The sequence below is a fragment of the Epargyreus clarus genome, unplaced genomic scaffold (genome assembly GCF_041222505.1).
Source record: "Epargyreus clarus isolate Ecla_fem2 unplaced genomic scaffold, WU_Ecla_fem_2.2 ptg000007l, whole genome shotgun sequence".
Lineage (NCBI taxonomy): Eukaryota > Metazoa > Arthropoda > Insecta > Lepidoptera > Hesperiidae > Epargyreus > Epargyreus clarus.
The window spans coordinates 22,818,026-22,845,735 of NW_027332215.1; the positions used below are offsets into that span (position 1 = coordinate 22,818,026).

At 34.7% G+C, this 27,710-nt stretch overlaps 1 protein-coding gene across 1 annotated transcript in view; it reads right to left on the reverse strand.

The window, feature by feature from the left end:
- Positions 1 to 2,068: 2,068 nt before the first annotated feature.
- Positions 2,069 to 27,710, reverse strand: part of LOC140743801 (otoferlin) — a 47,160-nt gene continuing 21,518 nt past the window's right edge. Inside the window, exons 6-23 of the mRNA XM_073075388.1 lie at positions 20,756 to 20,912; positions 16,217 to 16,403; positions 15,741 to 15,927; positions 15,401 to 15,524; positions 14,996 to 15,270; positions 14,240 to 14,430; positions 13,327 to 13,524; positions 12,708 to 12,824; positions 11,909 to 12,061; positions 11,138 to 11,338; positions 9,605 to 10,990; positions 9,051 to 9,185; positions 8,521 to 8,963; positions 8,157 to 8,446; positions 7,163 to 7,361; positions 6,557 to 6,795; positions 5,975 to 6,254; positions 2,069 to 5,798 (exon numbers count right to left, since the gene is read on the reverse strand). Coding sequence (XP_072931489.1) covers positions 5,618 to 5,798; positions 5,975 to 6,254; positions 6,557 to 6,795; positions 7,163 to 7,361; positions 8,157 to 8,446; positions 8,521 to 8,963; positions 9,051 to 9,185; positions 9,605 to 10,990; positions 11,138 to 11,338; positions 11,909 to 12,061; positions 12,708 to 12,824; positions 13,327 to 13,524; positions 14,240 to 14,430; positions 14,996 to 15,270; positions 15,401 to 15,524; positions 15,741 to 15,927; positions 16,217 to 16,403; positions 20,756 to 20,912 — 4,943 coding nt within the window. The 3' untranslated portion in view covers positions 2,069 to 5,617. The remainder of the gene's footprint in view (positions 5,799 to 5,974; positions 6,255 to 6,556; positions 6,796 to 7,162; positions 7,362 to 8,156; positions 8,447 to 8,520; positions 8,964 to 9,050; positions 9,186 to 9,604; positions 10,991 to 11,137; positions 11,339 to 11,908; positions 12,062 to 12,707; positions 12,825 to 13,326; positions 13,525 to 14,239; positions 14,431 to 14,995; positions 15,271 to 15,400; positions 15,525 to 15,740; positions 15,928 to 16,216; positions 16,404 to 20,755; positions 20,913 to 27,710) is intronic.

The window sequence follows — 27,710 nt, forward strand, 5'->3', positions numbered from 1 at the left end:
CGAAGGAAAGGGTTTAAAATAGGTAAAACTTAAATTCTGAAGAAATTGAAAAATAAGATAAAAAGTTAAATTATTTGGTGACATTATTTATAGCGTAGGGGTAGTAGGATAGGGCCAGGTATAAGATTGGTGAGTAAATAGATAAAAGCTTAAAAATTTTAACATTTGGAAAAATTGAGCTTTTAACGAGGTTACTCATAGGTAGGTAGGTAACTCATATTTCTATTAATGTAGATAAATATTCAAGTATTAATTGAGCACTTAAGTATACAGAGGATATAACTCATATATGGACATAGACCGTTTTGAATCTTCCATAAATTAAATGTAAAGTAAAGTTAAGTGTAAAGTCCCATCCAATTAATCATTTAATCTCAACGTCTTTGTCATTTACCAACATTAGTTTCTGAAGTAGACAGGGGCGATTTTAGGATCTTGAAAATACTAAAAATGTAACATGGTAAACTATAGATTTTTGTTTGAACACAACTACGTTGTAGCCAGCGAAGTGTGTGCAGTGGCGGTTAACTTTGGGAGGTTTGCATTTTCTGCCTACTTATTAGGTATTAGTTAGATACAGTTTCGGTATGTTTTTAATAATTATCTATTGGGATAATTGGAATCACTCTTATGACTAAAATATTAATATTTTGTATTCAACTAGGTGTTAAAATTTTAAATTAAGTGCTCAGTTAATAAACTTGAAACGGACACATATATCTTTTAAATCCACTTACATTACAACTACTACGAAGATAATAATATTAAAATATCATTAAAACATCTATTCTGAAATAAATCGATAACAAGAATATTTTAATACAATTCAAGAATAATTTTTAATGATTATCGACGACACCGGCGTCGTCGGCGACTTCGCCTGCGGCATCGTCTACGTCTGCGCCGGCTGCAGCGTCTTCGGCGTCTACGACATCTCAGTCCCCGAGCTAGGTTCGCCACATAACGATCTCCTTGTCTACCCAGAAACCCCAGAGCTGCACTACGCCTTAAAATTTCCTCGGTTTTACTAGTTAGAGCTCCAAGTTTCCAAACGTTCCCAAATTTCTTTCGGAGGTGTTTCGTTATATCGACTGCTGATACGCCATTGTCGTTGGCCACTTTGTAAAAAGTGTTAATTATGAGCTTCGCGGTATTCTGATCCTGCTCCAGGAAATGAGATTCACTGCAGGACATTGTGACAATTTATGTGTACCCTTCTCTATCATTTCTTCGTAATAAAAATTTAAAGAAATTCGAATTCCAATAGCATCGTTAAATTTGGTTTCGTCCAAAGCTATCTGTCATTGACGGATGTTGTGTTTTTTATTTATTACCGTCTTTTTCCTTCGTAACCTAGGAATTTGATTTAATCTTTTTTTCTAAGGACATACATAGGTAACGTAATAATTACATGCCTTTTATGATTTATCTGCAATCAATAGGATTTTCTTGGTGGTATTGGAAATATTATTATTTATAAATTTCGTTTAAGTGTTGTTATTTATTCAATTATAATATATTGGAATCCCTGGTTCACGCACGTCCGATTTATAATAATTGGCAACATCACTAATAACAGGAAATTAAAGGTCCTGAAAAGTATAGAATTCATATTTCAAAGTTGATGTTTAAACATGTCAAAGTTCAGTGAAATTTGTTTGTCATACCTTATATTAATCTTGGTTTAACATTTTAGATAAAAACAAATTTTCCAGCATTGAAAATTACATTCAAAATGATAGCAAGTACGCCAAATTGTAAACCTGAACAAAATCAACCGGGGCGAATGATAATAAATTTTTTGAAAGAAAATAGAGGTGGTGTGACTGTAATGGAGATATTGCGCTATCTGCGCACTTCACACGGAAAAGAAGACTCAGAGGAATTGAACCGAATGGTGGAGTCGTTTCTGGAAAATGCGACTGCTCTAGGATTTCTGGAACGCGAGGGTTCCCATTATACAAATTGGACAGCACGTGAGATGTGTTGTAGAAGACGTCGTCGCCGGCGTAGTTGCCGCCGCCGCCGTCGTCGTCGCAGTTGCAGACGAAGACGTAGGCGGCGCCGCTGTTGAAGTGGACCTAGAAGCCGGTGCCGACGAAGACTACCTGCTTTGCCTCATCCAAAAACATTAGGATGCCAAATTGATCGTGCGAACAGTTAAGACGGTTCGCAATTTCATCCAGTTGAATAATATTAAATCTTTCGACGATGCTTAAATTTACTTTTTGATGTACGTATAGTGAAATTTTAAATTATTTTTGTAAGTAAATGTATGCAACGTGTTTTACCTATTATTTCTATTACAATCGTTGAGCAGGTAGTCATTTCGTAATATAAATTCATAGATATCTACAATAATTACAATAATATTATTACACGTATACACGAATTTGAAAATATATCGTTCTTTAGTAGGTACAGCCAAGAAGTACATATGTTATTATGAAACACACCAGGTCGATTAGGCGAACTTATTTTTCTATTAGGCTTTATTCACGATTATATGGATTACCAAATAATTACAACAAGAAAACGTTTGCTGCATGCAAACTTTAATTTTGAAGAGATTTCAGGTAGGTAATGCTATTCTCAATATTTTTCTAATTGTCTTCCTATTAAAGCAAATTTTATTTCCCAATAATTCCTGTTTATACGGATTCTTTTTTGTTGACATTAGATCTGTTTTTGGATTATTACCTGGTTAAATAAAACTTTATAGCATACCTATTAAAGTTTTCCCAATTGTTCCTGTGTGTTTAAGAATATTAAAAAACTTAAGATATATTACATCGACTTACACAGAATAACAATAAATAGGTACATAAATAGATTACTACTGTAACGGTTACAACAACACTTATTAGATATAAATTCCTTAAAAAGTAGGTACAGGTAATCATAAAATATAGGAAAAATAGTAAAAAGTGTAAATAAAAGAAGTTCGGAAGAGAGTTTAGGTAAATATAATTCAACATTTTGATACTCGACAAATAAACGCGAAAACGAATAGTTATGTAAATGATGTAGGTATTCTGTATTTGCCATGAAATTCGTTGTTTAACACGAATCAAAGGATAATGCGTCTGTAATAGTCTGTATTCATGCGCAGGATTTAAGGAATTAAATTGATCGGCAAGTTATTCGTCGGATTGTTTGCAAGTATCATTATGTTGCATTACAATTGAAGTGTAGATAATTCTGTCTACTCTCTGCGACCGTATTATATTGGTTATTATAAAATGTTTTGGTAATTAGGGTTGCCACCTTTTTTCGTGGAAAAATAATATTGTAATTAATCGAAAAAAATGTAATACGTACTTATTTTTTTATTTATTTTATTCTTGTGTATTTGCAAATGTGACATTAATATTAAAATTAATTTATAAGCAAGACAGTTGACTTTACGGTAAAAATACGTAGGTACAAAAGTAAAAGTAAGGTGGCAACACTATCGGTAATGCATATTTATTTAAAATAATTAACCAATCTTATCAATTGAGAAAGTAAAATATTTTTTTTTTGAAATTGTTGATCAATTATTTCGCCAGAGAAGTACCTACAGATATTACACATCTATGGATAGTGTAAATAATTAATATAATACATAAAATATCTTTAAAGTTTTATAAGTAAAATCGTGTAAGAATATAATTTATTTTAGGGAGGTATATGTTCCAAACGTTAAATAGTAAAAATATGGATAGAAAAAGTATTAATCGGGGTAGTATTTAGTTACAATTAGTATTGTAATCGTATTTAAGCGAAATGCCTCAGTGATATACTTGGACGTAACCAAGGTGTAACTTTGAGGCACAAGGGACAGTAGGGGGAGTTGGGGCATAGGGATTTAAATAGGAATAGAATTGTGCCCATTAAATTTAAACCCCATTTTCATAGCCACGATTTCTTAGTATTCAATACAGAATTTAATGTCGTTTAAGTTAACGATATATTTTTAATAATAATGGGCTTCCGATCTTGATCCCCCATTGGCTACGTCCGTTTTGGCTAGCAAAAGCTAAACCTCTTGGAATGCTAACGTTTTCCTATTAAGAAAACGAAATTACTATTTTAAATAATATAAGCAGCAAAAATGCCTTTTAAAGGCGTTATTTTATAGCGTTATAAGTTTTAACGATATGCAATATATCTTACGTGATATGCTTTAAGTATAAATGCATTTTTAATACAATCAAGTCAAAATAAACAACATTTGTTTTTAGCAACTCAAAATAACTCTCGAAGTTTTCGAACGATCAACGTTCTCAGCGTCGATGATTTTTGTCGATATTATTTTTAATTTTAACGAGAATTGTTGAAACATCTCGTAAGTCATCTTTAGGTTTATCACGTCCTACGTTAAAGTAGTTACTTTAAAAATCAGTTGTCATATTAGGTAACATTGGTCAGTCAAATTAGACCCTGTAGAAACAAGGCACCTTTTCACTGGCTGACTGATATGAATCCATTTCCTCGGGTGATTGAGTCAAGTCTGGTAAAGTCCGAAATAGGCTTCGTATAAAACATTGGGGACTGTTGCCTTGGTATATCCATGTTAAGTGTCTTTTTGCAAAGCCCACAATGTCATTTAGGCCGTAGAGTGACTTGTCAGTTGTCTAATAGATTTAATGTGAACATTTCTTTCAATAGAACTGGTTTAATTTTCTTGTTAAGTTTCATGTTCAATAGTGGGATCTGATGCCCTGTTATGTCCGTGTTGTGACTTTAAATGGTAGTTTTATCATGTTATACAAGTGACGTGTTAGTTTTTCACGTATTTATCTCAAATTAAATTGTTTTTCTTCGCGATGTGCTTTGTCCCATGAGCACTGTAGACTAACTTATAGTATTATACGAGTACATACACGAATGAAAACCGAATGAATGTTGTGTTTACGTGCAGAGAAAATATGTTACTATGATATTATAATATGTTAACAGTGTATGACCGATGGCTTGATTACTAATTGCGTTAATTGTGCATTATGCCTAATGTGTGAGAGATGCGTGAGAAAAAGCGATTGGCGATGTGGTTTTTATTTTCATTGATAGTATTCCGAAATTAATATCGACCTAAATTTGTGATAAATGTTACATTTTTTAACTTATTTACAAAATAATACTGTGCTGGTGTAGGAAAATGATGTGTACCTGACTGTCTATTTCCTCGATCTATTAACTATACTAATACTTTTTACATTGGTATTAAAATGATTTATACATTAGTGATGTAAATGAGGTTTGCACAATAAATAGAATTACTATAACTCTGATGTCCGCAACAAAGTTTGGATTAGTCTGCAAATTGTGAGTTGGATTTGCACATTTTCGGTTTCTTTCGCGTACAATAAGTGGTTTATCAGCAATTTGGTGAAATTTTTTAGTCATTACTTTGGCAAAAGTATTTTCTCCGTTATAGATATTACATACCTAAATTATAAGTTTTATTTCTGAATTGTAGTCAAGAAACAAAACTTAATACCGATTTTAACCAAACCTTGTGCGGCATAATGTTTACAATCATCCATTGGAAAATCTGTAGAAGACATGACGTAGGTATGTGTAACGTGAATATGAAAAACAAAATGATATGAATATTCATCGAACTAAATTTTTAAGCTCCCAGCAGCCTCTTAACAAGGTATCCGGGAAAGGCGTACACCAGAAGTAGTATCATGAGAGCAACCATAATGACCACAGTGGCTCTTATGATAGCCCACTTGTAGTTGTGCCATAAGATGTAGCGCAGCGACTTGAGGGGATTCAGGAACCACATGAATGAAGCGTCCGGACGCCTGTGGACAAAATTATATAATTTAGAGTCGTTTTCGCTTTTCCTAAACAAGATCATAAATTTACGGAATTAATAAAATTATGACAGAAATCGAGATATTACTTTTATTGGAGATATTAGATTATTAGGGTATTTTTACTTAAATTTAATAAAAATAATTGTTTTTAAATTACTTACGTCGGCTTATCTAGAGGATCTGGCTCGCTTCGCCCTAGACCAGCAGGTACTTTGTCCGCTTCTTCCCGGGTCAGGAGATGTATTTCCGCCTCAACTTTACCCGTGAGTTCCATTTCATCGGCTTCACGCTTTATGAAGAACGGCCACCAGCCTTTAACACGCTTTTGCTTGAATAAATTAACCATTGGCACCCTGTCATCGATACGGAGCATCTCTAGAGTGCATAATTTTGATGTCTTCGCCCCACGAGGGAATCGATTTAAATCCAGTGTGACAGCTCCTAAAAAAAAATAATTGATTATAAAGAGTTCGTGTGACCTAAAGAGTAGGTACGTGTTTAGATCGATACTTCGATGTTAAACCAAACGAATATTTCCAAGAAAATTAAAACTTGCATGTGTGTTCTATGTTCAGGTCCAAGCATGTGCTTATGGTGTATTCTTTATGTGTGATAGCACCCACAACATAAGATTTCTATTGTGAGGCTATAAGTGTATGAATCTTTTAGGATTTGTATGAATAAATTCTATTCTTGATATTAATTTAGAGTAGGTGATCATATTTTACAAAATATTATCTTACCTAGGAAATCATCTGCGGAGAAATGGTCAGCGTCCCACACTTGCAATTCGAGACGCGCTGGTATTTTCAACTCGCTCTCATCCCAGGAGAACATGGTCTCTTTGCGTGTGATTACTATACGTTCTTCAGCTTCTAAGTAATCGAAGGGGAACACAAAACGCCAGTTGAAATTGCCTTCGCCAGTCAAGGAGCGGTAGTGTATGTCAGTGGATTGGCAATCCTCAGGCCCTTTCAGCCATCTAATAACAAGAAAAGGTTTTAAATTAAACATTTTGTCTAGAGATTCAAGACGAAATTTATTTACAAGTTCACATATTAAAAGAATGGTACCTGCATATCTTCAAGTTAGTCGTTTATACGGGTTACTTCAACGTTTATCTTTTTTCGAGCTTACTTCGAACACTATTTTGTAAACTATTTTGAGAGGACATTGACTTCCTCAGGGAAACTGGACATGTTTACACTTGCTGCTATATAAGCGTACCATTAAATTTTCGATTAAACTTTTTAGTACGATCTTATAAACTAACTCCGTATGTATGTAACTTTGTATGTTAAAGTTACAATTTATAATGGTTTTGTGTTACAAAAGTGACATTAACTTACCCTTTGACGTAGATATCGGACATCTTCTCTCCGGTGAAGAAAGCATCATCTTCCAATACTACGTCATCTGTGTTCCAGATTATAACTCTCATTTCATAGGATTTGGGCTTTCTGGGCGATATATCGAGAGGGGGACCTGGCAGAGGCATATCCATCGGGAACATGTCTACCCACATTTCCAGTCGTCCTTGTTCAATTCCTAAAAATATAGGAGTTTCTATATCATAAATTTGTTCATTACAAATTAAGAAAGTTTTTTTTTATTACAAAGGCGACAAGATGATTTTCCTTCCTGATAGTATAGTAAAGTAATTTTATTGATTAAGAGACAGATAACCGAATGAAAACTAAACTTGTCACAGGTCGTCACACGGTAATCCTTATCCTTACTATTCCGTACTAAAATTATAAATCCGAAAGTAACTCTTGTCTGTCTGGTTGTCTCTTCTTCACGCCTAAACCACTGAACCGATTTTAATGAATTTTTTTTACAAAGATAGTCTCAGACCCGAGAAAGGACATAGGATAGTTTTTATCCCGGAAATCCCACGGGAACTAGGGATGGCGATCTAAGATCGATTTATCGGAGAATCGATCTTTTGGACCAAAAAAATCGATTATTTTAATCGATATTAGTAAGAATTGAATCCAAAACTATGCATTTGATCAAGTGATGATCTTTAGCAAAGTTGTTGTCCAAGAGCCCACGAAGTTTTCAGAGTTGGTACGACCAATTTTGGCCAGATGGCGCCACTGCCATTCCAATGAAGGTACGAATTTTCAGTTTTATGTATGTTAGTATGTCATATTATTTTATGTTAAACGCGGGCGAAGCCGCGGGCAAAAACTAGTAGTCTATAATATGAAATATAATTAGATGCCATGTTGCTTTATTAAGTGAATTATGTGCTTAGTGACATCTACGATGTCTACCGACCCTTACATAACTGGGTCAACATTGTGAGTTGTATGATAAATGCCTTATTAAACATACCTGGTTTGTTTGGGTTATACAGTGGTCGGGTCTCTACATGCTCAGTTACGAGACGAGTGCCAATGCGCGGCACCTCTTGCCAACGGTGCAACACGTGGAGTGCCATTTGTTCCTCAATAGTATCAGGATCATTGAATAATTCAGTATCTTCAATAGGAATGTTAAAAACAGTACGCCCGACTTTAACACGACTGTGTTCGTATATTGGCGGATCCAGTCGCCCCTCCTTGCACAGTTTTGCCAGTATTTGAGTGGGCTTCATTGAGTCACGCCAGCGGTTAAATCCTTGTCTGCATGATTAGTAAAATAGTATGTTAGTAAATGAGCCTGTTAACTTAAATGTATAACTCAGTAATATACTTACTCTTCATAACGTAAGGGCAAGCCACATGTGGCCCTGTGACGACTATAAAAGCGATTTTCGAGATCAATCTTCGTTTCTCCGACCAAATCATCTGAGCCCACTAGGTCCCAGTCTGCGACCTGGACGGTAAGAATGGAATCTTGGGGAAAGGTCGCTTCTATTTCAAAGCACTTTCCAAATACAGGGTTGAGTTGTTTAGAAACATAATTATCCTTGTCAGTAATGTTCCTCGATCCTAGTTGTAATACTAAATAGGGGTCAGCTTTGCCGTTCATATCCATAGGGTGTAGATCAGTAGCCTTTACTATATAAACTCTCACTAAGACATGAATCGGTTCATTATTGGGTACCCCTTGGAAATACCCGTAGCTTGGGTCAAAACCCATAATGGTATAATCGTCGATGTCCTTAGACAGAGGCCACTTGTACACTTTTAACGCACCCTAAAAAAAGATGAATGAAATAATTCATTTATTTCAATGTTTCAAATACTTAACATCTTTATGATGAAACTAAAAGATTTAAATTACCTTGAATACTCCAACAATTCTATTTTCGTCATCAGCATCGTCACCGGTTTTTTTGCCTCTATAAAGTGGGAAGGGCTGCAACCATTCCTTAAACTCGTCATATTCCGGCGCCGCCTCCAGCTCATGCGGATAGATCTAAAATAAATAATAAATATTATTGTTTCTGTCTCTTTGATACTGCAGTTTAACAAAAATAACAAAATAATGAAGTGAAATATCATCAGTGTTCGAATTAATTTCTTTCAATGTTCCTTATATCAATAATCGTGTAAGTTGGAGTAAGTTTCTCGCTGTTCCGTGGTGTAGATTGGCGTTAGTCAGTTAGTGGCCCTTCATCATAGAAATTGCTCAATGGTGTCCTGACTCTGGGTAACACCATTGATTTACACACATTATTTCACGCGGCACCTGCTGTATTTCGAAGAACAGCTAGCGATTATGACTATGTTCAATCACTTAATTCGTGTAAAACTAATAAAACGCATTAAGTCTGAAGGAAATCTGTTTTGATTGGGTAGTGTTCCGATGTAAATTATAAATATATAAATATTTACCTTTGCTTGAGCCGACCGAGGAATCGGATACTTTTTTGGTATAGTCGTGGGGCTTATTTTCATCCTTGCCGAGGACGCCGCAGCTCGCCTACGTCGGGTACGCTCAGTACGAGGTGATTGAAGTCTAGGTGAACGAGGTTCGTCTATGCTAACTTGGCTTTGGACGCCCTGCCTTTCTTTTTCTTGTTCAATCATAGTTTCAACTGATGCAAAATACTTCGTCCACCAGTCCTTGCTGGCGTCGTCTTCATCCCTCGAAGACTCAGTACTGACTTTTCTCCTCGACATTTCTCTCCGAATAGATCTATTACGCACGGCGCTTCTTGTATCCACTCGCGTTTGTTGTTTGCGTATAGCGCCTCTACCACATGGTGTATTGGGTCGTATGTCACGTGGTAGTAGAGGAATATTTTCTCTTTCGTTTTCAATCGTGTAAACGTCCTCTTGAAATACGCAATTGTTTAGTAAGTCAACGTTTTGCAATTGTATCATAGATTTTTTTCGATCCTTAATCTCACGCTCCTTCTTTGTCATAGGTGTAAAAATAAACTTGTGTATTGAATTTATTGTATGAGTCCCTACGAGCGTGATTCTTCCGAAACTGCGGCAGTCCACCACGCGAATTGTTAACGGAGGTCTATAGAGATCTTGATCCGGAAGCTCAACGTCCACGAATTTAATGGGACTGGAGAAGTTGGGACTCCGTTTAGCATTTTGGATCACAGTTGAGTGAATTATGTTACCTGCACATTCGATATCTACTCGGGGTTTATCTACCGACATTAAATGAATTCTTTTTAGATCACGAAGGCCCCAGAATAACACTTCAATACGATATTTGGACAGCGTCGGACGAATTCCTACGGGAACTGGCAGAATAGGACCCCTGTTTAGATCAGCTGCTTTTCGAACAATAATGTCTTTAGGAGAGGGTAATGCCGGTAAGGCCGTCGTATCTTGCTTAGATGGTACTTCGAGCAACTCAAATGCCGCCAATAATTCACCAGCATTATCATTTCCGCGGAAAATTTCATGCCATTCTAGAGATATTTGGCACTGGGGATATTGGTTCACTTCATCGATGCTTTTTACATGAGGTTTAGCCAGAGCTCGTCCAATGAACTCTGACTTTCCTACTTTATCTTGATCGAATATTTCTATAACAATTGTTGGAGGGTCGTCTTTAATTTGCTCAATCGAGCTAAAGAGCAATATATCGTCAAAGATGAGTAATTCATCCCATGTGGGACTTAATGTTTCATCAATAACTTGGGTAGTCGCAATGTTTTCGCCAATAATAATTTTCGCAAACGGATCGGACAAGCCAGACGAGTCGGATCCAATCAGCGACCTTGCCTGATAAACGTAGGCTCGCATTTGGAAACGCTAAAACAAACAATATAATTTTATTAATAATTCAGACTTGTAAAAATGTAAGATAAGTAATGTAAGACTGCTTTAAAATTTGTTTAAATTATATAAATTAGACATAACCTCAATTTATGTTTTATAGCAAGATGATGGGTTACTTACGTGCTTCTCGGTGTAGTAAATCTGACTCGGGGCATTGTATCTCAGTATTTCGGCGTTTTTAATTTCCGTTCCCATATCAAATCCGGGTGGTAGCCCGTCAACGAAATGCTTTTTGTCTTGAACTAGTCCGAGCCATACGTACAAGTTCAATTTGACTGGAATGCTCCAGCCGCTTGGCATTGTAGCCTTTTTGCCTGGCCACTGTAAATTATTAATATATTAAGTTTATTTTGTTAAAAATACAAAAAAATATGTATATGAACCTTCTATACAATGAATACAATTAGAAAAACAAAACAGCTTAATTTTAATGAAAAGCGATTTAATTATACTTTTTTAGATCCAATAGTTTTAATACAATTAAGTAATATATACATATTTTAATGGTGACATCTTTTTCTTATTCTCATATATCAATTTAAGTTTAATATGATTTCAATTCTTTAAATTACACATGGTTGCAAATCAATTTAAATGAACACGAGTTTGAGAATATGATTAATTATATTCATGCCATCCATGACTTTTAACAATAAATATCTATTATTTGAATTATAATTACTGTAAAGTGAAACTCATGAATGCTCTGAGTGTCCATAGATTAGAAAAAAAGATTTATATTTTATTAGTGTTACGATCAGTTTGAAATTTAAAATAAAGTATCAAGCTTTATCTTCTGTCAGCAGTATTTTTGACTTTTACCGATTTATTTTTATCAACAAAAAAATTAAAATGTAGCAATATTTTTGAAACATTATTAAGGGTACATACCCTCAAAAAAATCGTTTGCATCTTGCCACAGAATCTGCCGGCCTCGTCGGGGGCCTCGGAGTAGATGATATCTCTCGCGGGGATGCGGTGGTAGGCTACGCGTTTACCGTCACCGATCATCCAGATAAAGATGTCAGGTAACGCATGTTGGGGCTGTAAAATAAGGTAAAGGTAACGAAAATAATTTACAATAATTTCCAAATGCAGTTGTTAATTGTACGGCGAAAAAAGCTAGGTAGTCATGATCAAACAATCTTTGAAATGTTTATTCATCAGAGAAAAAAGGACGTCAGGGCCAACAATGCCTCGAAAAGGAAACTTGTATGTCTACAAGTTTCCTTTTTGTGCCTCCAAATAGATTTGTAATTATAATTTAATCAATATTTTAGAGCGGCGGCCTATTTTAACTTATCGCTCAGGGCCTCAGTTTTAGCTTAGTCCGCCATTGTACTTTTCTTCAAATATTCACACTTTATTGGAATCATGAAATACACGATGTATCTAAATATTCATATTATCAAATAGCTAAGAGTAGATTATCATGAGGTAAATATTAATTTAATCTACCATCTGGTAAAAATGGTCTAAATCCGAAATTGAAACAAGCAATACCTGTTTATTATTATCACTTTGTTCATTAATATCGCGTACCTGTTATTAACCCCCGACACAAAAAGAGAGGTGATATAAGTTGAACGATTATATCTGTGTATCTCTGAGACATTGTATCTCGTAAATGGGTCACCCTTTTTATTGTATATTTTATAAATAAAAAATAATTACAAAATATAACACTCACGTCTTCGCACATTTGTTTTAGTTTATTCAGATAGGCGTACGCTGTGCGTAATCTATCCTTGAGAGAATTTCTAGTCACTAAAGCTTTGAGTGCCCGGGTATTTGCTCCAATCTGCTCCTGTAAGTAAAGTATTTCAATGTTAGAGTAGGTTGCACCATGTAACTTTAACGTTAATCATAACCACCCTTCAAATCTGCGGTTAAGCAATTATTGGTTTACACTATTTATCTAACGTAAATATGACGTCATAAGTGACACTTAACGTTGGTTCACCGGTTCATTTTGTTCGGTTAAAGTTATTGTTTTTGTCAATTTCCGTATCTTTCAACGTATACTAAAATCATGACGACAATGACATTATTGATGTTAACTTTCTGCAACACATAATTTTTACATTTCATGGCTATCGTCAACGTTATTGTTATAGTTAACTTAACGCAAACTTCAAATCGGCGTACGGTGCAACCCATCCTTAGTAATTTAAAATCGCCATATTCAGTAATAGCGGTATGGTTTTAATGCGCACATAGCTTTGAAAAAATCAGAGGCCGAATTGCAAGAACTAGGCTTTTACCGTATCTATTAAAAAATTGACAAAGCTTATTCGACATCAACTTACAATTTCGTAGAGACACATCTTTTGTCTCTCACGATCCAACTTGGTGTTTCCGATGGGAGGCGCGTCGGTCATGTAGCGAACATATTCCGCGCAAGACTCACTTACTGACTCCAATGCTGATTTTAGAGCGGCGATAGTGGTGCCGATAGGGGTATTGTCCATACCAATAGCCACTTGGATATCCAGTAAATTATCCTCCTGTAATTAAAGAGGATCTTTATTGTGGAAGAATGGTGTTAGAACCCTTTGGTGGTTCACTCCGGCGACACCACCGCCATACCTCTTTCTGCCTAATAACAGCAGTGTTAGGCGCTGCTGTCTTCTGGTTTGAAGGTAGTGTTAAGGGAGACATACTTTTCCGAGGCGTTCCAGCTTAGTCCACAATGGGTAGCGGCGCATCAGTGGCCGACCCCAGGTAGGAATAATATCTAATACTAGCTAGGTTACAGATGCTTATGGGCGGCAGTAGCCACTTACCATCAGGTGGACTGCATGCTCATCTGCTACTACGATATGATAAAAAAATCTTTATTATTAACATTAATTATGTACCTACATTATAGCGCATTGTTATTTAATTTAAGACCATACCGTTACCCTTGGTGAAAGGTCCCAAGATAAATGAACATCTGTAATCAACCTTAAGTAACTTCACAGTCCTATGAAGTCGTCCATAAGCGATAACACTGAATACGACGGCGTTTATATTTCCTTGCAATATTTCCTTTCGATTTGAGAAAGTGGTAATTAATTTCGAATACGCCTTAAAAAAACAGAGGTGCCTGGGACTCCAAATCCTTCGGTTGAGATGACAACATTCTAACCACTACGCTATCACTGCTACTACTATTACTATCCCTTTCTGGTTTATCCTGCATATAAGATAACCGGCAAAGAAATATCCAATACTTACAAATTTTTCAATGATTTTAGCAATCAAATTAGAGTTGTACATCCTCCTGCGGTGATCCGGCCAGATGCTGCGAACGTGCATGCAGGGTTTGTTGTCCCAGTACGGCAGATAATAGTACATTTTATCATTCGACGCCGCCTTCATAGGCGGGGTGACGCTCTGCCAATAGCCGGTGTCGGCATTCAGCTCATCTACAAACAAACAAACATAAAGGAATGTTTTTTGCTTTTTCATAAGAACATTATATTATTTCATAGGATTTTCAAAAGTTAAATATAAGATTCGGCATACACCTATCCGCAAACGCTTAGTTTGTAAGTAATATCCTAGATTAAAACTTTATGTAAAATTGGTAAAACTTTATGTTAAACTTAGTGCGAAGTCTCTCAAAGTGTAAATAAGAAACGTCAAATACACATGTGTGCCCTTGGCGTTTTAGACTACCTATAAGTAAGTTTTTTTTTTTAAATATTAAGTCCTCCGATGTTCCAAGAATTGGATCGTACGTCGACTAAGAAATAAGTTTGATTACTTAGCGAAGTATTTACCAAATAGCTCTTGTACTAGACTTTAAGTTCAAATTTTAAAACGGCAAAGATAAATTAGGCAAATTTATGTCATTTATAATTACAAATTATACGTTATATTTCTAATTTATAAGTAGTTATATTTTAAGTTATTTTTTAATAGTAAAAAGTTAGCAATAAAATTTTTTGTGGTCAACTTAAACATCATTGTGTATATCTAGTTGCTTACTGAGATCATCAACAGCCAGGTCATGAGGTTTCTTTACAGATTCGCGTGTTCCATCCAGATTATTCCCAGCGTTGCCGATGCTTAGTTCAAATTGTATTTGCTTGTCGATGAAATGCTTGTCAATCATGTTTGCGTCGAAGATGCTCGTGAACAGGAAAAACTCCTCATGTTTCTCAAACGTAGACTCGTTTATCGCTACGATAGGCTCCACTTCGACCTCAGATGACGAGTATTCGATAGAATCTATGAGCTCCGTTCGAATCGATATCATGATCCTGAAATAATTGTATATACGTATTTACATTTTTCTTGCATTTAATAAAAAAATATAAATGTTAATTATAAAATATTGCTTCCTATGTGCATCAATGTTTTAAAAAGAATATTGATACAGTCTGTAGTTACCTTGCCCTGTAGGAAACGCCTTCGCCCATTCCCACGTTGAGGTTGGAATGTTGGTCTATAAGACTGTAGTCCCGAGTGGACCCGTAGAGGTTTATATATGCAGGACCAAACGTGGGAAGAAACCCTATTAATATGAACATATTTATTACAAACAAATATTTATCAAGATTTTAACTGTTTTTGTGGAGATCTCTATGAGCTATATAATTTTATAATATAGAAGGCAAGTTATTGGTCAAAAACTTAAAGTTAGGTATTGTTACCTAATTGTTACTGTAATGTCATACAGAAACATCAGATTAATCACATTCATCAGTGTGTAATATAAGTGCAAAGATACCTTTTTGCACATCATTAGAAATTGTCTTGAGGTCAATGAAATGGGTGCCGATGACGTTGGGCTGCACCGTCGCGTTGTCTCGTAACTGAATCTTAATGCGCTGGCACAATGGCGGCAACATCTCCGTGAACGTGATCTGCTCATTCCATTCTGGGTTGTAGCAATTCTTCTTTACAGACGTTGCACCCTAAGGAAGATAAAAATCCAAATCAAACCTGCTACTAAGCATGTCAAAAATTTGTGTAACCGCTGGTGACAAATTTGCATTCGCAATACCATGGTTTGCAGGGCACACTAAGCCGTTGGTCCCCATTTTTACTATACGTTAACAGCCGGCAAAACTCAGCTGAGCTAGGTGGTTTGATAACATCTGACACAGGTTTGTCACTAACCCGTGTCACCCTTCATCAATGTGGATTAGATCCGTGACGAACAATGGGACATAAATTATTACAGGATCTATGAAGGATACAGACCGTCATTCCCGCGAAGCTAACTTGCACGTAAGGGTCTACCAAGTCTTGGGATTCTCCAGTGAAAGCTCTCTTGACGTTAGCCAGCAGAGAGTAATTCATCTTCGGCAGGCCGTCTGCTTTGTAAATTTTTACGATAAATCGAGTTCTCTGCCGTTCGATGGTAATCCCGTCTGGTAGTAGCAAATTTCTGAAAATTTAAAGAAGCCTATTGCACTTATGTGTCATGAACCGTATTCTTTTTATTTGTTTATTTTTTTTAAAGTGGTAGAATGTGCATATTTTTGCTTATAGGTAAGCAGTGTTAAACTTAACTTTATTCTGGTTTAAAGGTTTACGTTTTGATCGTGTGTTTCCGCTTAGTCTCCAGAGGAAGTGTCACGTGCATCATCGACTTCTAGTGGTTAAAGTTAACATTAACGCCCGCTATTAATATTCAATCTATCTATTGTTTTGCGTACCAAAGATCGACATTTGACAATTTCTTCAATCATTAAAAAAATATCGATTGTAATAAGATTGATAATAAGAAATAACAACACTTAATTTACGTGTTCATAAAGCAGAGATCTTTTTGTACTAAGTTAAAACATGAAATCTAAGAACTGATATGTATTTTTAAGATCGAAACATAACAATCATTCTATATGACACATTTTATAAGTTACACACTTATAACGTAAAAGTAGTAATGCTGAATTAAAACATAATAAAAAATAGAGCCGGGAAAAGGAAAATTGTTTTTCGCGAGACGTCCCACAAGACGGCGGCCCCACAAATTCTTATATTCGCAATAATAGGTAACTTGAATGGTATTGGAAAAGTTATTTTGTAGATCACTACGTTTTTACATACAAAATATTTATATAGAAAGTTTGTTACATAATATAGAACTATTTCATGTAATGTAGGCGAGAAGTCCCGTTTGTTGCTGAGACATGATGTCATTAGACAAAAGGTATAAAGGGTGAGCATTGAGCATGCATCCATCTAATAATAAGTGGTCAATTCTTTCCGTGGACATTTGCAACTGATATCATATTGATCCAATTTATAACTTTTATTATTCCCCCGCAAAGTACAACTCAAACGTCTAGAGCGTTCTTTTTCTTTTTATGCTAACTTATACAATACTGCCAGCCAGTGACTATATAAACGAGCACTTCATGAAAATAACAGAAAACAATTAATATAATAATTAATTAATTAATTTATCGCGTTTGATTGAGGCCTCTGGTGACCAAAGAGCTGGAGCTTATCTCGGCCAAGAAATGAGTTTGTCAATTCAGCGAGGTAATGCTGCTAGTATCTTGGGTACATCGGGACAGCAATTTGGCTCTACGTAGTACGTATATTTGAATTCGTGCCCAGGAGTGGACAAGGAGTGGAGGGAGTGGAGTTTTATTACAATTGTATTTAAGATTCTGTGATCCTAAACTTTTGTAAGTAACTTATCAACAAAGATGGAGATCGGTTTTATTGGGATGATTTTATCTAATGAAGACATTAAAAATATTTAGGAACGGATAAATTTTAGTTGCATGGACTACACCGGGTGTCCTTGGTGTCTTTAGGAAGAGTACCTGGATGACCGAGCTTTGCACGGTGTTGTAATAATAAAACAAAAATACCGATTATTTGAAATAAAAAGTCACGAGTGCAATTATTTTTCTCACAGAAAAGGAATTCGAAAAGAGGAGAAAAAATAAAAGAAACAATCGGACCTAAATTTTAACCCGGGTTTCCTGCATTTTAAGGCGACCGATTTCCCGACGAAATTTAGCTTCGTATTCTAATGATATTGTAGAAGGTTTTTCTTGAATGAAAACACGGTTAAAACGACATTTTCTGAAAATAAAACTTAGCTAGATCGATTTATCGCCCCTGAAACCCCCCAAATGCGAAATTTCAAGAAAATCGTTAGAGCCGTTTCCGAGATCGTTGATACTCGTATGTACATAATTCATCATTAATAATTTCAGTTAATCTTAAATTTTACCGTATTTCTTGGTTTTACAATAACATATTCATTGCTTTGACTAACTTTAACCTGCTATTATATATAACGGCCGGATAAAGTGATTCATTTACATTGTCTGGACAAATTAGTTATTATACATAATAACCAGTCATTATGTATAACACCTTTTTAATCACTTTGACTGTAACATATATACATAAGAATTGCTTGTTTAAAGGTATTAGAGATAAAGGCATGTTCCTACTTTTATAAGTTTAAAACAAAAAGAAAACATAAACAAAGGATGATTTCGTTAGAAAAAATCCAATAAAAATATCTTACGGCCTGAAAATGAAATAACAACCTATGGCAGACGACCCAAATAGTTGCCGGGCCGAAGCTCATGGATTATTTAAATCCCTTAGCTGCGCAAGGATGCTAACTTATTTTCATAATATTACTTTGGACTGAAGATATGTCATTCAAAATTAATTTCGAGTGAACTACTTCAATTTATAATATTATTACATTTATTTATCAAATAATTAGCATAACATTGGGATGTGGTAAGTCTCATTATATATCATTCTCTTTCTCTCATTATATATCACGATCGAAGTTTGACAATTTCCGCTTTTTTTATTATATTGGAGTAGCAAACGAGCATGCAGTCCACCTGATGGTAAGTGGCTACTGCCGCCCATGGACATCTGTAATCAACCCTAGATAGGATTAGATATTCCTACCCGAGGTCGGCCACAGACGCGCCGCTACCCTTGAGGACTAAGCTGGAACGCCTCGGAAAAGTCTGTCTTCCTTTCCACACCCTACAATACGGAACACAGCAGCGCTCAACACTGCTGTTATTAGGCAGAAATAGGTGTGGCGGTGGTGCCGCCGGAGTCGAACCACAGAGGGGATCTACCACCTCCAAAACTTACTAGAAATATGTCTTTTTTAAAGGTAGGTACGTATATCAGTAAAATAAAGGGCATAAGTACACTTTATATGAAACGTAAATGCCATGATATTTCATAACGAACACACTTAAAAAATAGTAGGTAGGTACTCCCACTGAATGTCGACCTCAGATGAATAGCTATGAGGCAGAAGTTTATTAAAAGGAAATAAAAAGTTTCATTGAATCAGTAACGCTGGGAAGCACTGAATAAATATTTTATTTCCTCTTGTACTCGTCTACGTAACATCGCCTGCTGTGAGAAAAAGTTACGTAAAGTCTTTTAACAATAAGAAGACTTTAAAGGTCTCCGTGGTTCGATTGTGGCGTCACTAATGTCACACCTATATCCGCGGATTACACTTCACTTACAACGCCGTTGCATAGTAAAGAAAGAGTAGTAGGTTAGCTAAGGCCCCTCGAGATAATTACCTACTCTTGCAGTGATGCATAGGGTTGTCACTTTTATTTTTAGTTAAACACTAACTGACCCGGCAAATTTTTTACTGCCACAGAATTTATTTATGAAATAAATATCATATTTACTCACCTTTTAAACCTTCCCTGAACTTCCACAATTATTCTAACCTGAAATAAGCCAAATCGGTCCACCTGTTCTCGAGTTTTAACGAGACTACTAAATTATTTTTATATATATACATTATTTTCGTATTATGACAGCACTAGGGTTTAAATACCGTAATATAATTAAATGTTGTACCAATTCATAAATGGGTTGTGAATAAAATACGTCTTAAATATAAAATACATATTTAAATAATTATAAATTGGGCACAGAAAATTTTTTTTGATGCGGAACACTTTATTGTTCGCGGTTAAAAGCAATTAAAAGTAAGATAGATTCTCATCCTTATATACAATTTACGCAAAAAAACTTTTACGGAAACATGGGCAGGGCATTAAAAATAAATTAAGCTTAAATAGCTTTTTTTCAAATACTGAGTAAGCATTATTTTAGTAGTATCGCAATATACCTATCTAAACACCTTGTATGACGAGTACTTTTAATTTACTGTCGTCTAACACATTGTATACATTATGTTAGTAAATATATAATTTGTACGACGTAAACACACACACACATAATCGGGACAATTACATATCTGTGAACTCAAATCCTAAATTCAGAAAAAATGCGCGCGATCATACGCGGGGCGCAGCCCGGCGGAGGCCGATTTGTCTGAAGCTGTGCTACTACTCTTTCTTTACTATGGCCGTTGTGTTCTGTTTACATGGTGCAAATTGGAGACACAATTATGCGAGACTTAATCCCTATAGTAACGTAAATGTGGCTTGTTCTTGACATCCAAGAGCCGAATTTGTCACTTACTTTCAGGTGGGCATGTTCGTTTGCTACTTCTACATTAGACGCTTTCTACACTCACAGACCCTTACCAGAATTTCATGTTCGTGTATGGTGACGAATAAAGACGAATACACAAACGTCAAACACGCAGACCCAAACACATATCCTAATTCATAATTCAGATGTCTGTTTGGCCGGGGCTCGAACCTAGAACTCTTTGCACTTCAGACCGGCATGGTGACCATTCCGCCACGCGGGACGTCAAAATGGAATATTATATTATAAAAATAGACTTACGCTTCTATGTCGTCTTCATCCCTGTCGGTCTTGGGCGGTATTTTGATGGGATCACCCTTCCCGGTCACGCTGATGTCGCACTTCAGGTAACCCTTAGGGCCCGAAGCAACATCGTCGGGGTCCGTCAGCAGAGCCCACTTATGGTAGAACATGCGATCTGTAAACAAAGAATAGCGTCATATGTATGTATATGTAATTTAGAAGAGAATTTCAATTTTTCTCTAAAACATTTTACGATCGGTATGCATTTATGCATAGTGTACGATACTCGCATTAGACTTATTGTGCATGATATGGGTGCATATGAGCTTAATACATATAAGTAACTGACTTATACCACCATTTCTAATTATTCACATTATTTTAAACGATCAGTATTAATTCTTTGATTATTAAGCGCATGGCCTAATTTTCCTTAACATTTCAAGTATTTAGACAGGAAAAGGCTAGATCATAGTTAAGCCATCGCTTTTAAGCGGTCGTAAATAATATATACGCGTTAAGGGAATGACCTGCTTCCTTTGTGAAGTCAGTTAATTGATTTATAGATTACTGTTCAGAATTTAGTATTCTGGTTATGAATAATTGTTCAGAGTTACGTTTAAATCGAATTAAGTACATAAAGTGTTTTGTTTAGATACCTACGACTTATATTTTGATATAATCGAAATAATACTTATCTTTTCGCATCAGTTTAATTATAATTAACTAACGATGGAAAAATAAATAAATTATGGTAAACGCGAGTTTGGAAGTTCCCATCTGCAATGGTAAAGAAGAAAGAAGACAGATATAGCTCAATTCTAACATTATTATAATTTGAAAAGATCATTTCGTAAAAGACTTTGTTAAGTGTATATGATCACCATTAGTTAATATTAAAATTGAAGGCCGGAATAATAATTTAATATACAAGGTGTTGATAAAGTTTGATGAAAAATATCCTCTATTTATGCATGTGATAACCGAAGCAGTGTGTCTAGACTTCCAGATCAAGCAGTATTATGTAGCTTTATGTAGCATCAGCTAGTAATGTAATTAAGCAAATATTTTCGATCCTATTCGTAAAGCTAAAAGCCCATCTCAAACCAGCATCGTTTTTTATTCAGTTTGTTCATAAGAAAATGTTTGTTTGTATAATCCATAGATTAGTAAAGATACTTCGCCGCCTTGAAATTGAATGAAGCCACAAATGGCTTATTATCGTAAGTTCTTTTTTTGAATTCTTGACAAATAAAAATATTTTTAGAGAAAATATACGAATAAATAACTAATACTGCGTAATTTACATGAATTTACATAATAAATTAATAATTATGTCAAATATTTTAGGGATATTTTAGCACGGAGACGTGGCAAAACTTTTTTACGCAAGTATTTCAATTCTCAAAACTGGGTACATTTTCTAGTTAGGAGTGAGTAATCTTTACTAATCTATGGTATAATCGAATATTACTAACATTTGAATGTAGTTTGGTAAAGGCAGATCTACAGCTGGGTTAGGTGATTATGCCCGAAGAACGGTTGTGCTCCGACTGTTTAAGTTCGGAGCTTGTATATTATATATGTAAGAAATTGAGAAAACTCCCATAGCTTGTTTGAGAAACAGGCTCTATCTCTTGACGAGTCGAACATTAGATATTCGTGTCTGAGTTGATTATTTAATAAATCCACTTAAAATTTATTTAGAAATATTGAATTTTAATTTAGACAAACGGGGGTATCTCATAAGTGTGATCTACTATGACGAGGAGGGGACGCTTAAAATGAAGAAATTCATATGATGTAAACGGATTGCCCACAAGTAATTAATGACCGTTATTACAAAAGTTGGTATAAATTTTGTCTTGAAGATTTAGTTGAGACGCCTTAAGCCCCTTAATAACAGTTATTCTCCAAAAAACTTAGTTTGAAGTACATAACGCCTTTATTAACTACCATCTCTATCTAATGCTTGCGTACTAAATCTAAAGGTGACATTATGCATTGTTACATTTAGATTTAGAAATTGTCAAACGTCGATCGTTGGTAGGTAATAAATTACAATGATTACTGACTGACTGAAATTGGTTTACTCAGCTGAAACTTTCGCTTTCTGTCCCCGTTTGGGCCGAAACGTTTCGATAAGCCGAAAGATACGAGTAGTATTTTGTACGAAAATGAATTTTAAATATTATAAGCCCATCGACCAATTAACCAGAAATTATGTTTTAAACACATAATCTTACATTATAATATTCTATTTCCTGAGCCTGATAGAAATGTAAACCCGGAACAAATAAAACTTTCTCTCTGACTACGATTATGAAAATGTCTATTACTTTTTATACCCCTCCCCCGGTTTCGGCCGTTATTGCTTTGCCTTTAGAAAATATAGTATCTATTAGTATATTCAATCTTGAAATATTTAAAAATGTAATAGTCCCTTTTATTTCAAAAATATTTGCACCAGTAACTTGCTCGCAATGTTAAATAGATGCTTTCACTTCAATGAATTCCAACAAAGCAGTCAACTTTCTATTTTAAGTGATATTTTCGTATTGTAGACAGTATTTTATACTGATATTTTTCATAACAGTAAATAGGATACTACGAATCAGAAACTAACATAGAAGTCACACACACCAATGACAACCAACTATGTCTACAGTGAAACCCATCAAAACTGTCTTAAATACTCTTCTTTTCAAAGTACAAGTTATTCATGAGAGCGAACAATATTATATTACACTACTAAAATACTAGGTAGAAATAATTATATAGTGTCTGGTTATTGGTGTCGGAGTACGTGCAAGTTTATCGAGAAATTACCGATACTTTTACCACGCTTTTATTAGCTTTACCTGTATGTATGTATGTATGTAGGTAACGGAATCTGTGAACTCAATTTTTACTCACATTGAAAGGTCCGATTAATTTAAAAATTTAAACAATTATCCAGAACCGATGACAATACACGATTTTAATAATTTTATCCCATCAGGATCGTCAGGAATCAGGATTAACGATTTTCCTTCTGCGAATTTAGCGTGGTTTTTAGTTTTTAAACTATAAATATTATTTTATTTTTCTTCGAATGCAGAAATTCAGTTGGATGTTACCTCCATTAGCATTTCCACTTAGTGCCGGAGTAAGAAAAATTTTAAAGGTTATATTCCAAGTACCTTAATTCATACTCGTCTGTCTTGGAACTATAATTATAATTCTTTCTGTTAGCGCGCATTCTGTCGTATTTGATAACAATAACACAGGTCTTTTTATGACCTTGATTTTTCTGAAAATTTAAAAATGCATTTTTTTCAATCTTTATTTTTGTCAAATATTTGGAGTGGAAATGCTTTTAATATCGTTTTATTGCCCTTACATATATTTATCTAATATATGCTTAATATATGTCTTTGTTGTCTCACTTTGATAGATGTGACTAAATTTAAAAACAAAACATGTTCGCATTCGTCCAAAAATGTATATGGCTGTCATTTCGTAATAGTTGGTAACCTTCGAACAATAATGCTCTTATAGTTATTGTTCTCAGTTGGAAACTAGATTACATAAAAATGTAATTGGTTGGAAACAAATGAAAAATAATAAACAAACTTTCAAAAAAATTTAACGGTACCTACATACTTTACATCAATAACTCCGACCCCTGTTACCTATTTAATAAATTGGAATTAATTTCTACAAAACATTTTGGAATATTGCGTTTAAAATAATAAAGCGCGTTCGCACTGCAATAATACCATAATGTTCGCGAGCTTCATCTGAAATTTCAGTATGGCGCACAAGCGTAAATCAAGTTCCCTGAAATGGGAATATTATTGTAACGATGTTATTGATAAACATAATTTCGCAGAGCGCAATATTTTGTCAAGCTGGTGAATTATGTTTAATGAGAACTGCTATTTTAAGCCCTGTTATTCATAACCACACATATATGTAGATAAATATGTGTACTTTTAGATTTAGGAAGTATAAAATGAAATTAATTATAAGTTCTATGTGAATGCATTGATTTTAACTACGGCATCTATTTACCCAAAATGTGTTTCGACCACTCTTACCTGGAGCTCTATATTTCAGATTAAGGTACCTACACTACCTGCATACCTAATATAGACGGCGCTTCAGCGATTCTGATTATAAAGATAAGTTTATATGAAGTTACCTAAATATGGGTAATGTTCTGTGGCGAAATCGGATTACCTACTCGCCTGGTGTTATCAGTATTAGAAAAGCTTTTTCTATTTTTCAGTTAAAGTCAATCTGTGGCGTTTTTACTTGTTTTAATTAAGAAATAAAATTAAGAATAAATTTTGATTTACCACGTGGTTGGGGTGAAAATGAGCTGGAAAATCTTCGACTGTACGATATAACTAGGATCAGAATCGCTGAGGTGTCGTCAAATTATCTATCTACTGCCTAAAGCGTCTCGAAATTAAAATTAAAATCTACCAAAAACTTTTATACCCGTCATGGAAAGGATTCTATACATCAGACGTCCTGTCAAGATTGCGCCGGAGTTCTGAAATTGGTGTAACACGAAGGGGTTAAAGTTGTAAGTCATGCATGAAAAAAGATGCCAAATCAGCAGATAACACATCGAAATTAATAAACACATGAGAAAGAAATATTCACACAAATGAAAACTAAAGGACAATTTAAACTTAAATAATCATAAATTACCAGTAGGTATCGATAAACAATATGCCTTTTTAAAAAATATTGTATTAGGTTCTTCTAAGGATTTAAAAAAAATGTTTATAGGTATAGAATTTCATAGTCCTATATTTAAAATGTTAAACATAAGTAGCTTTAAACTTTTATAGGTTGAGACTATACTTTAATGTAATTAATATGTCTTAGTTTAATAAGACTTGAATAAATATGAATTGAAATACAATTTCATTAAAATACAATTAAAATACAAGTGTTTATTTAGTTGTTGCTTAAGTGTAGTATCACTTGTTTCTTTGAATATAATATGATGGCATCTTATGTTATGTTCAAAGATGATGATTTGAATATTTTAATGGATTAAAAGCGAAACAATAAGAAAAAACATAAAATATGCTCAAAACAAGACGATGAGATAACCACGCAAATGGTTAAGGAATTATTTGAAATAAATTATTTGCGCCTACATGGAACACTATTTTTATTCTTTAACACGTTTTTATCAGCTTGACGTGTATGTATGTGTGTAACAGAATCATTGAACTCGATTATTACCCACTTTAAACGGTCCGATTAATTTAAAATTTTGAACAATTATCAAAAACGAATGACAAAACACGATTTAAATAATTTGATCTCATTCACCTCATCAGGATCGTCATAATTTTTCTACTTTCGGAGCCGACTGTACAAATATACGCTTCATGACTTTTAAAAAGAATTCCGGTTCCGTACCCGTATCGGCCAACGGGTCGAAATATTGCCTCTTTCGGACCACATATTTTTGGTGAACCCTGAATTTTTATTAGTAAGCCTTTTTACTTTTTTAAGGCAACATATTTTTGTTAGTGTGACTCTTCGACTGACGCAAACATGATAGAGAGAGAATACTCGTTTATCATTTTTAATAACTATTCAGGATATTAGCTAAAATCTATCTACTCCTAGCAACATTTTTATCCTCAGAAAAGGAAGTTAGTAATTTTACGTACCTACTTAGAGTTTTATTCAAATTAAGATTACAAATTAATAAGATTAGGGCTATATGAGGCTTATCTTTAAAGAGATTTCTCGAAAGAAATTCGGTTGCTGAGAATTGCTTAATCTTATTTAACACTAAAGTCTTAGTTCTAACTTTTTAAATAAATAATTATCCTCATTTTGTCTTATTATATAATGATAATACTAGGATTTTCGAATACGATGCTATTTCTGTAAGTCTAAATGTAATATCGTCATATTGAAGATCATAGTAGAATCTAGATCTACTGACGCACTTCCAACCGAACGGACTAGCCTGTGTACTTATTTGGGCGTGACTTTCTCCTATCGTAACTCCATTATATAGTTAACGTTTTTACTAGCATTCAATACCTGCCTCCTTCCGCATAGGGTTGCCCTATTCCATATTCGTCTGGGCGCAAAAAAAGCTAGCATACAACTCACTTGATGTTAAACGCAAAATGGTATTCGAGTTCTATAGTGTACAGTACCCTTAATATGATTTTTTACGTTATCCGTATCCGAACTAAAATTTCGCATACCCTGAGGTTTTAGTATGTTGGTGCAGCTGCCATTACTGGGCGTAAACTACATTATTCTTGCTTTACTATAGGGGTCAATGCCCCACAGTCTTAGGTATTCCACAAACAAGCGTTCCAACTCAGGGGTAGTCCTCAGGGGTAGCAACGTATCTGTGGTCGACCTCAGGCAGGAATCTAGTCTTGTCTCCCCAGATACTATAAACCATATTAAATATTATAACCCCTTATTACCCCCTATATATACCCCCTTATAAGAACCCCTTATTAAAGAAATTACAGAATGGGCCATGGGTGGTAGTAGCCACTAACATCAGGTGAACATCATGTTCGTTGGCTACTTCTATATTTAAAAAATCAAAAACAGCCACATATACCTCCATATAATATTTAAGTTAGGATATGTTTGTTGCCAAATATTGGGAATGAAATTGAATGTCAATTTGAGTAAGGATTATTAGATAAACCGCCTCAAGTTCAAAAGCAAATTGGAAATAACACGATTGGGTTAAATAGGGATCTCCTGTGTAGAACGCCTGACATTAATAATTAGTCTATAACCAATGTTTGTTTACCAAAGGTAGAAAATGGCAATGTATATTATGAAAAAACATAAAGGCGATCTTTAATAGGCAAAACATTTGATAGATTGAATAACAATGACGGGCGTACGTGCAGTAAACGGACAGCTAAAGTCTACTGGTCTTAAGTTTAAATAGTTAGTTATTGATTTAAGC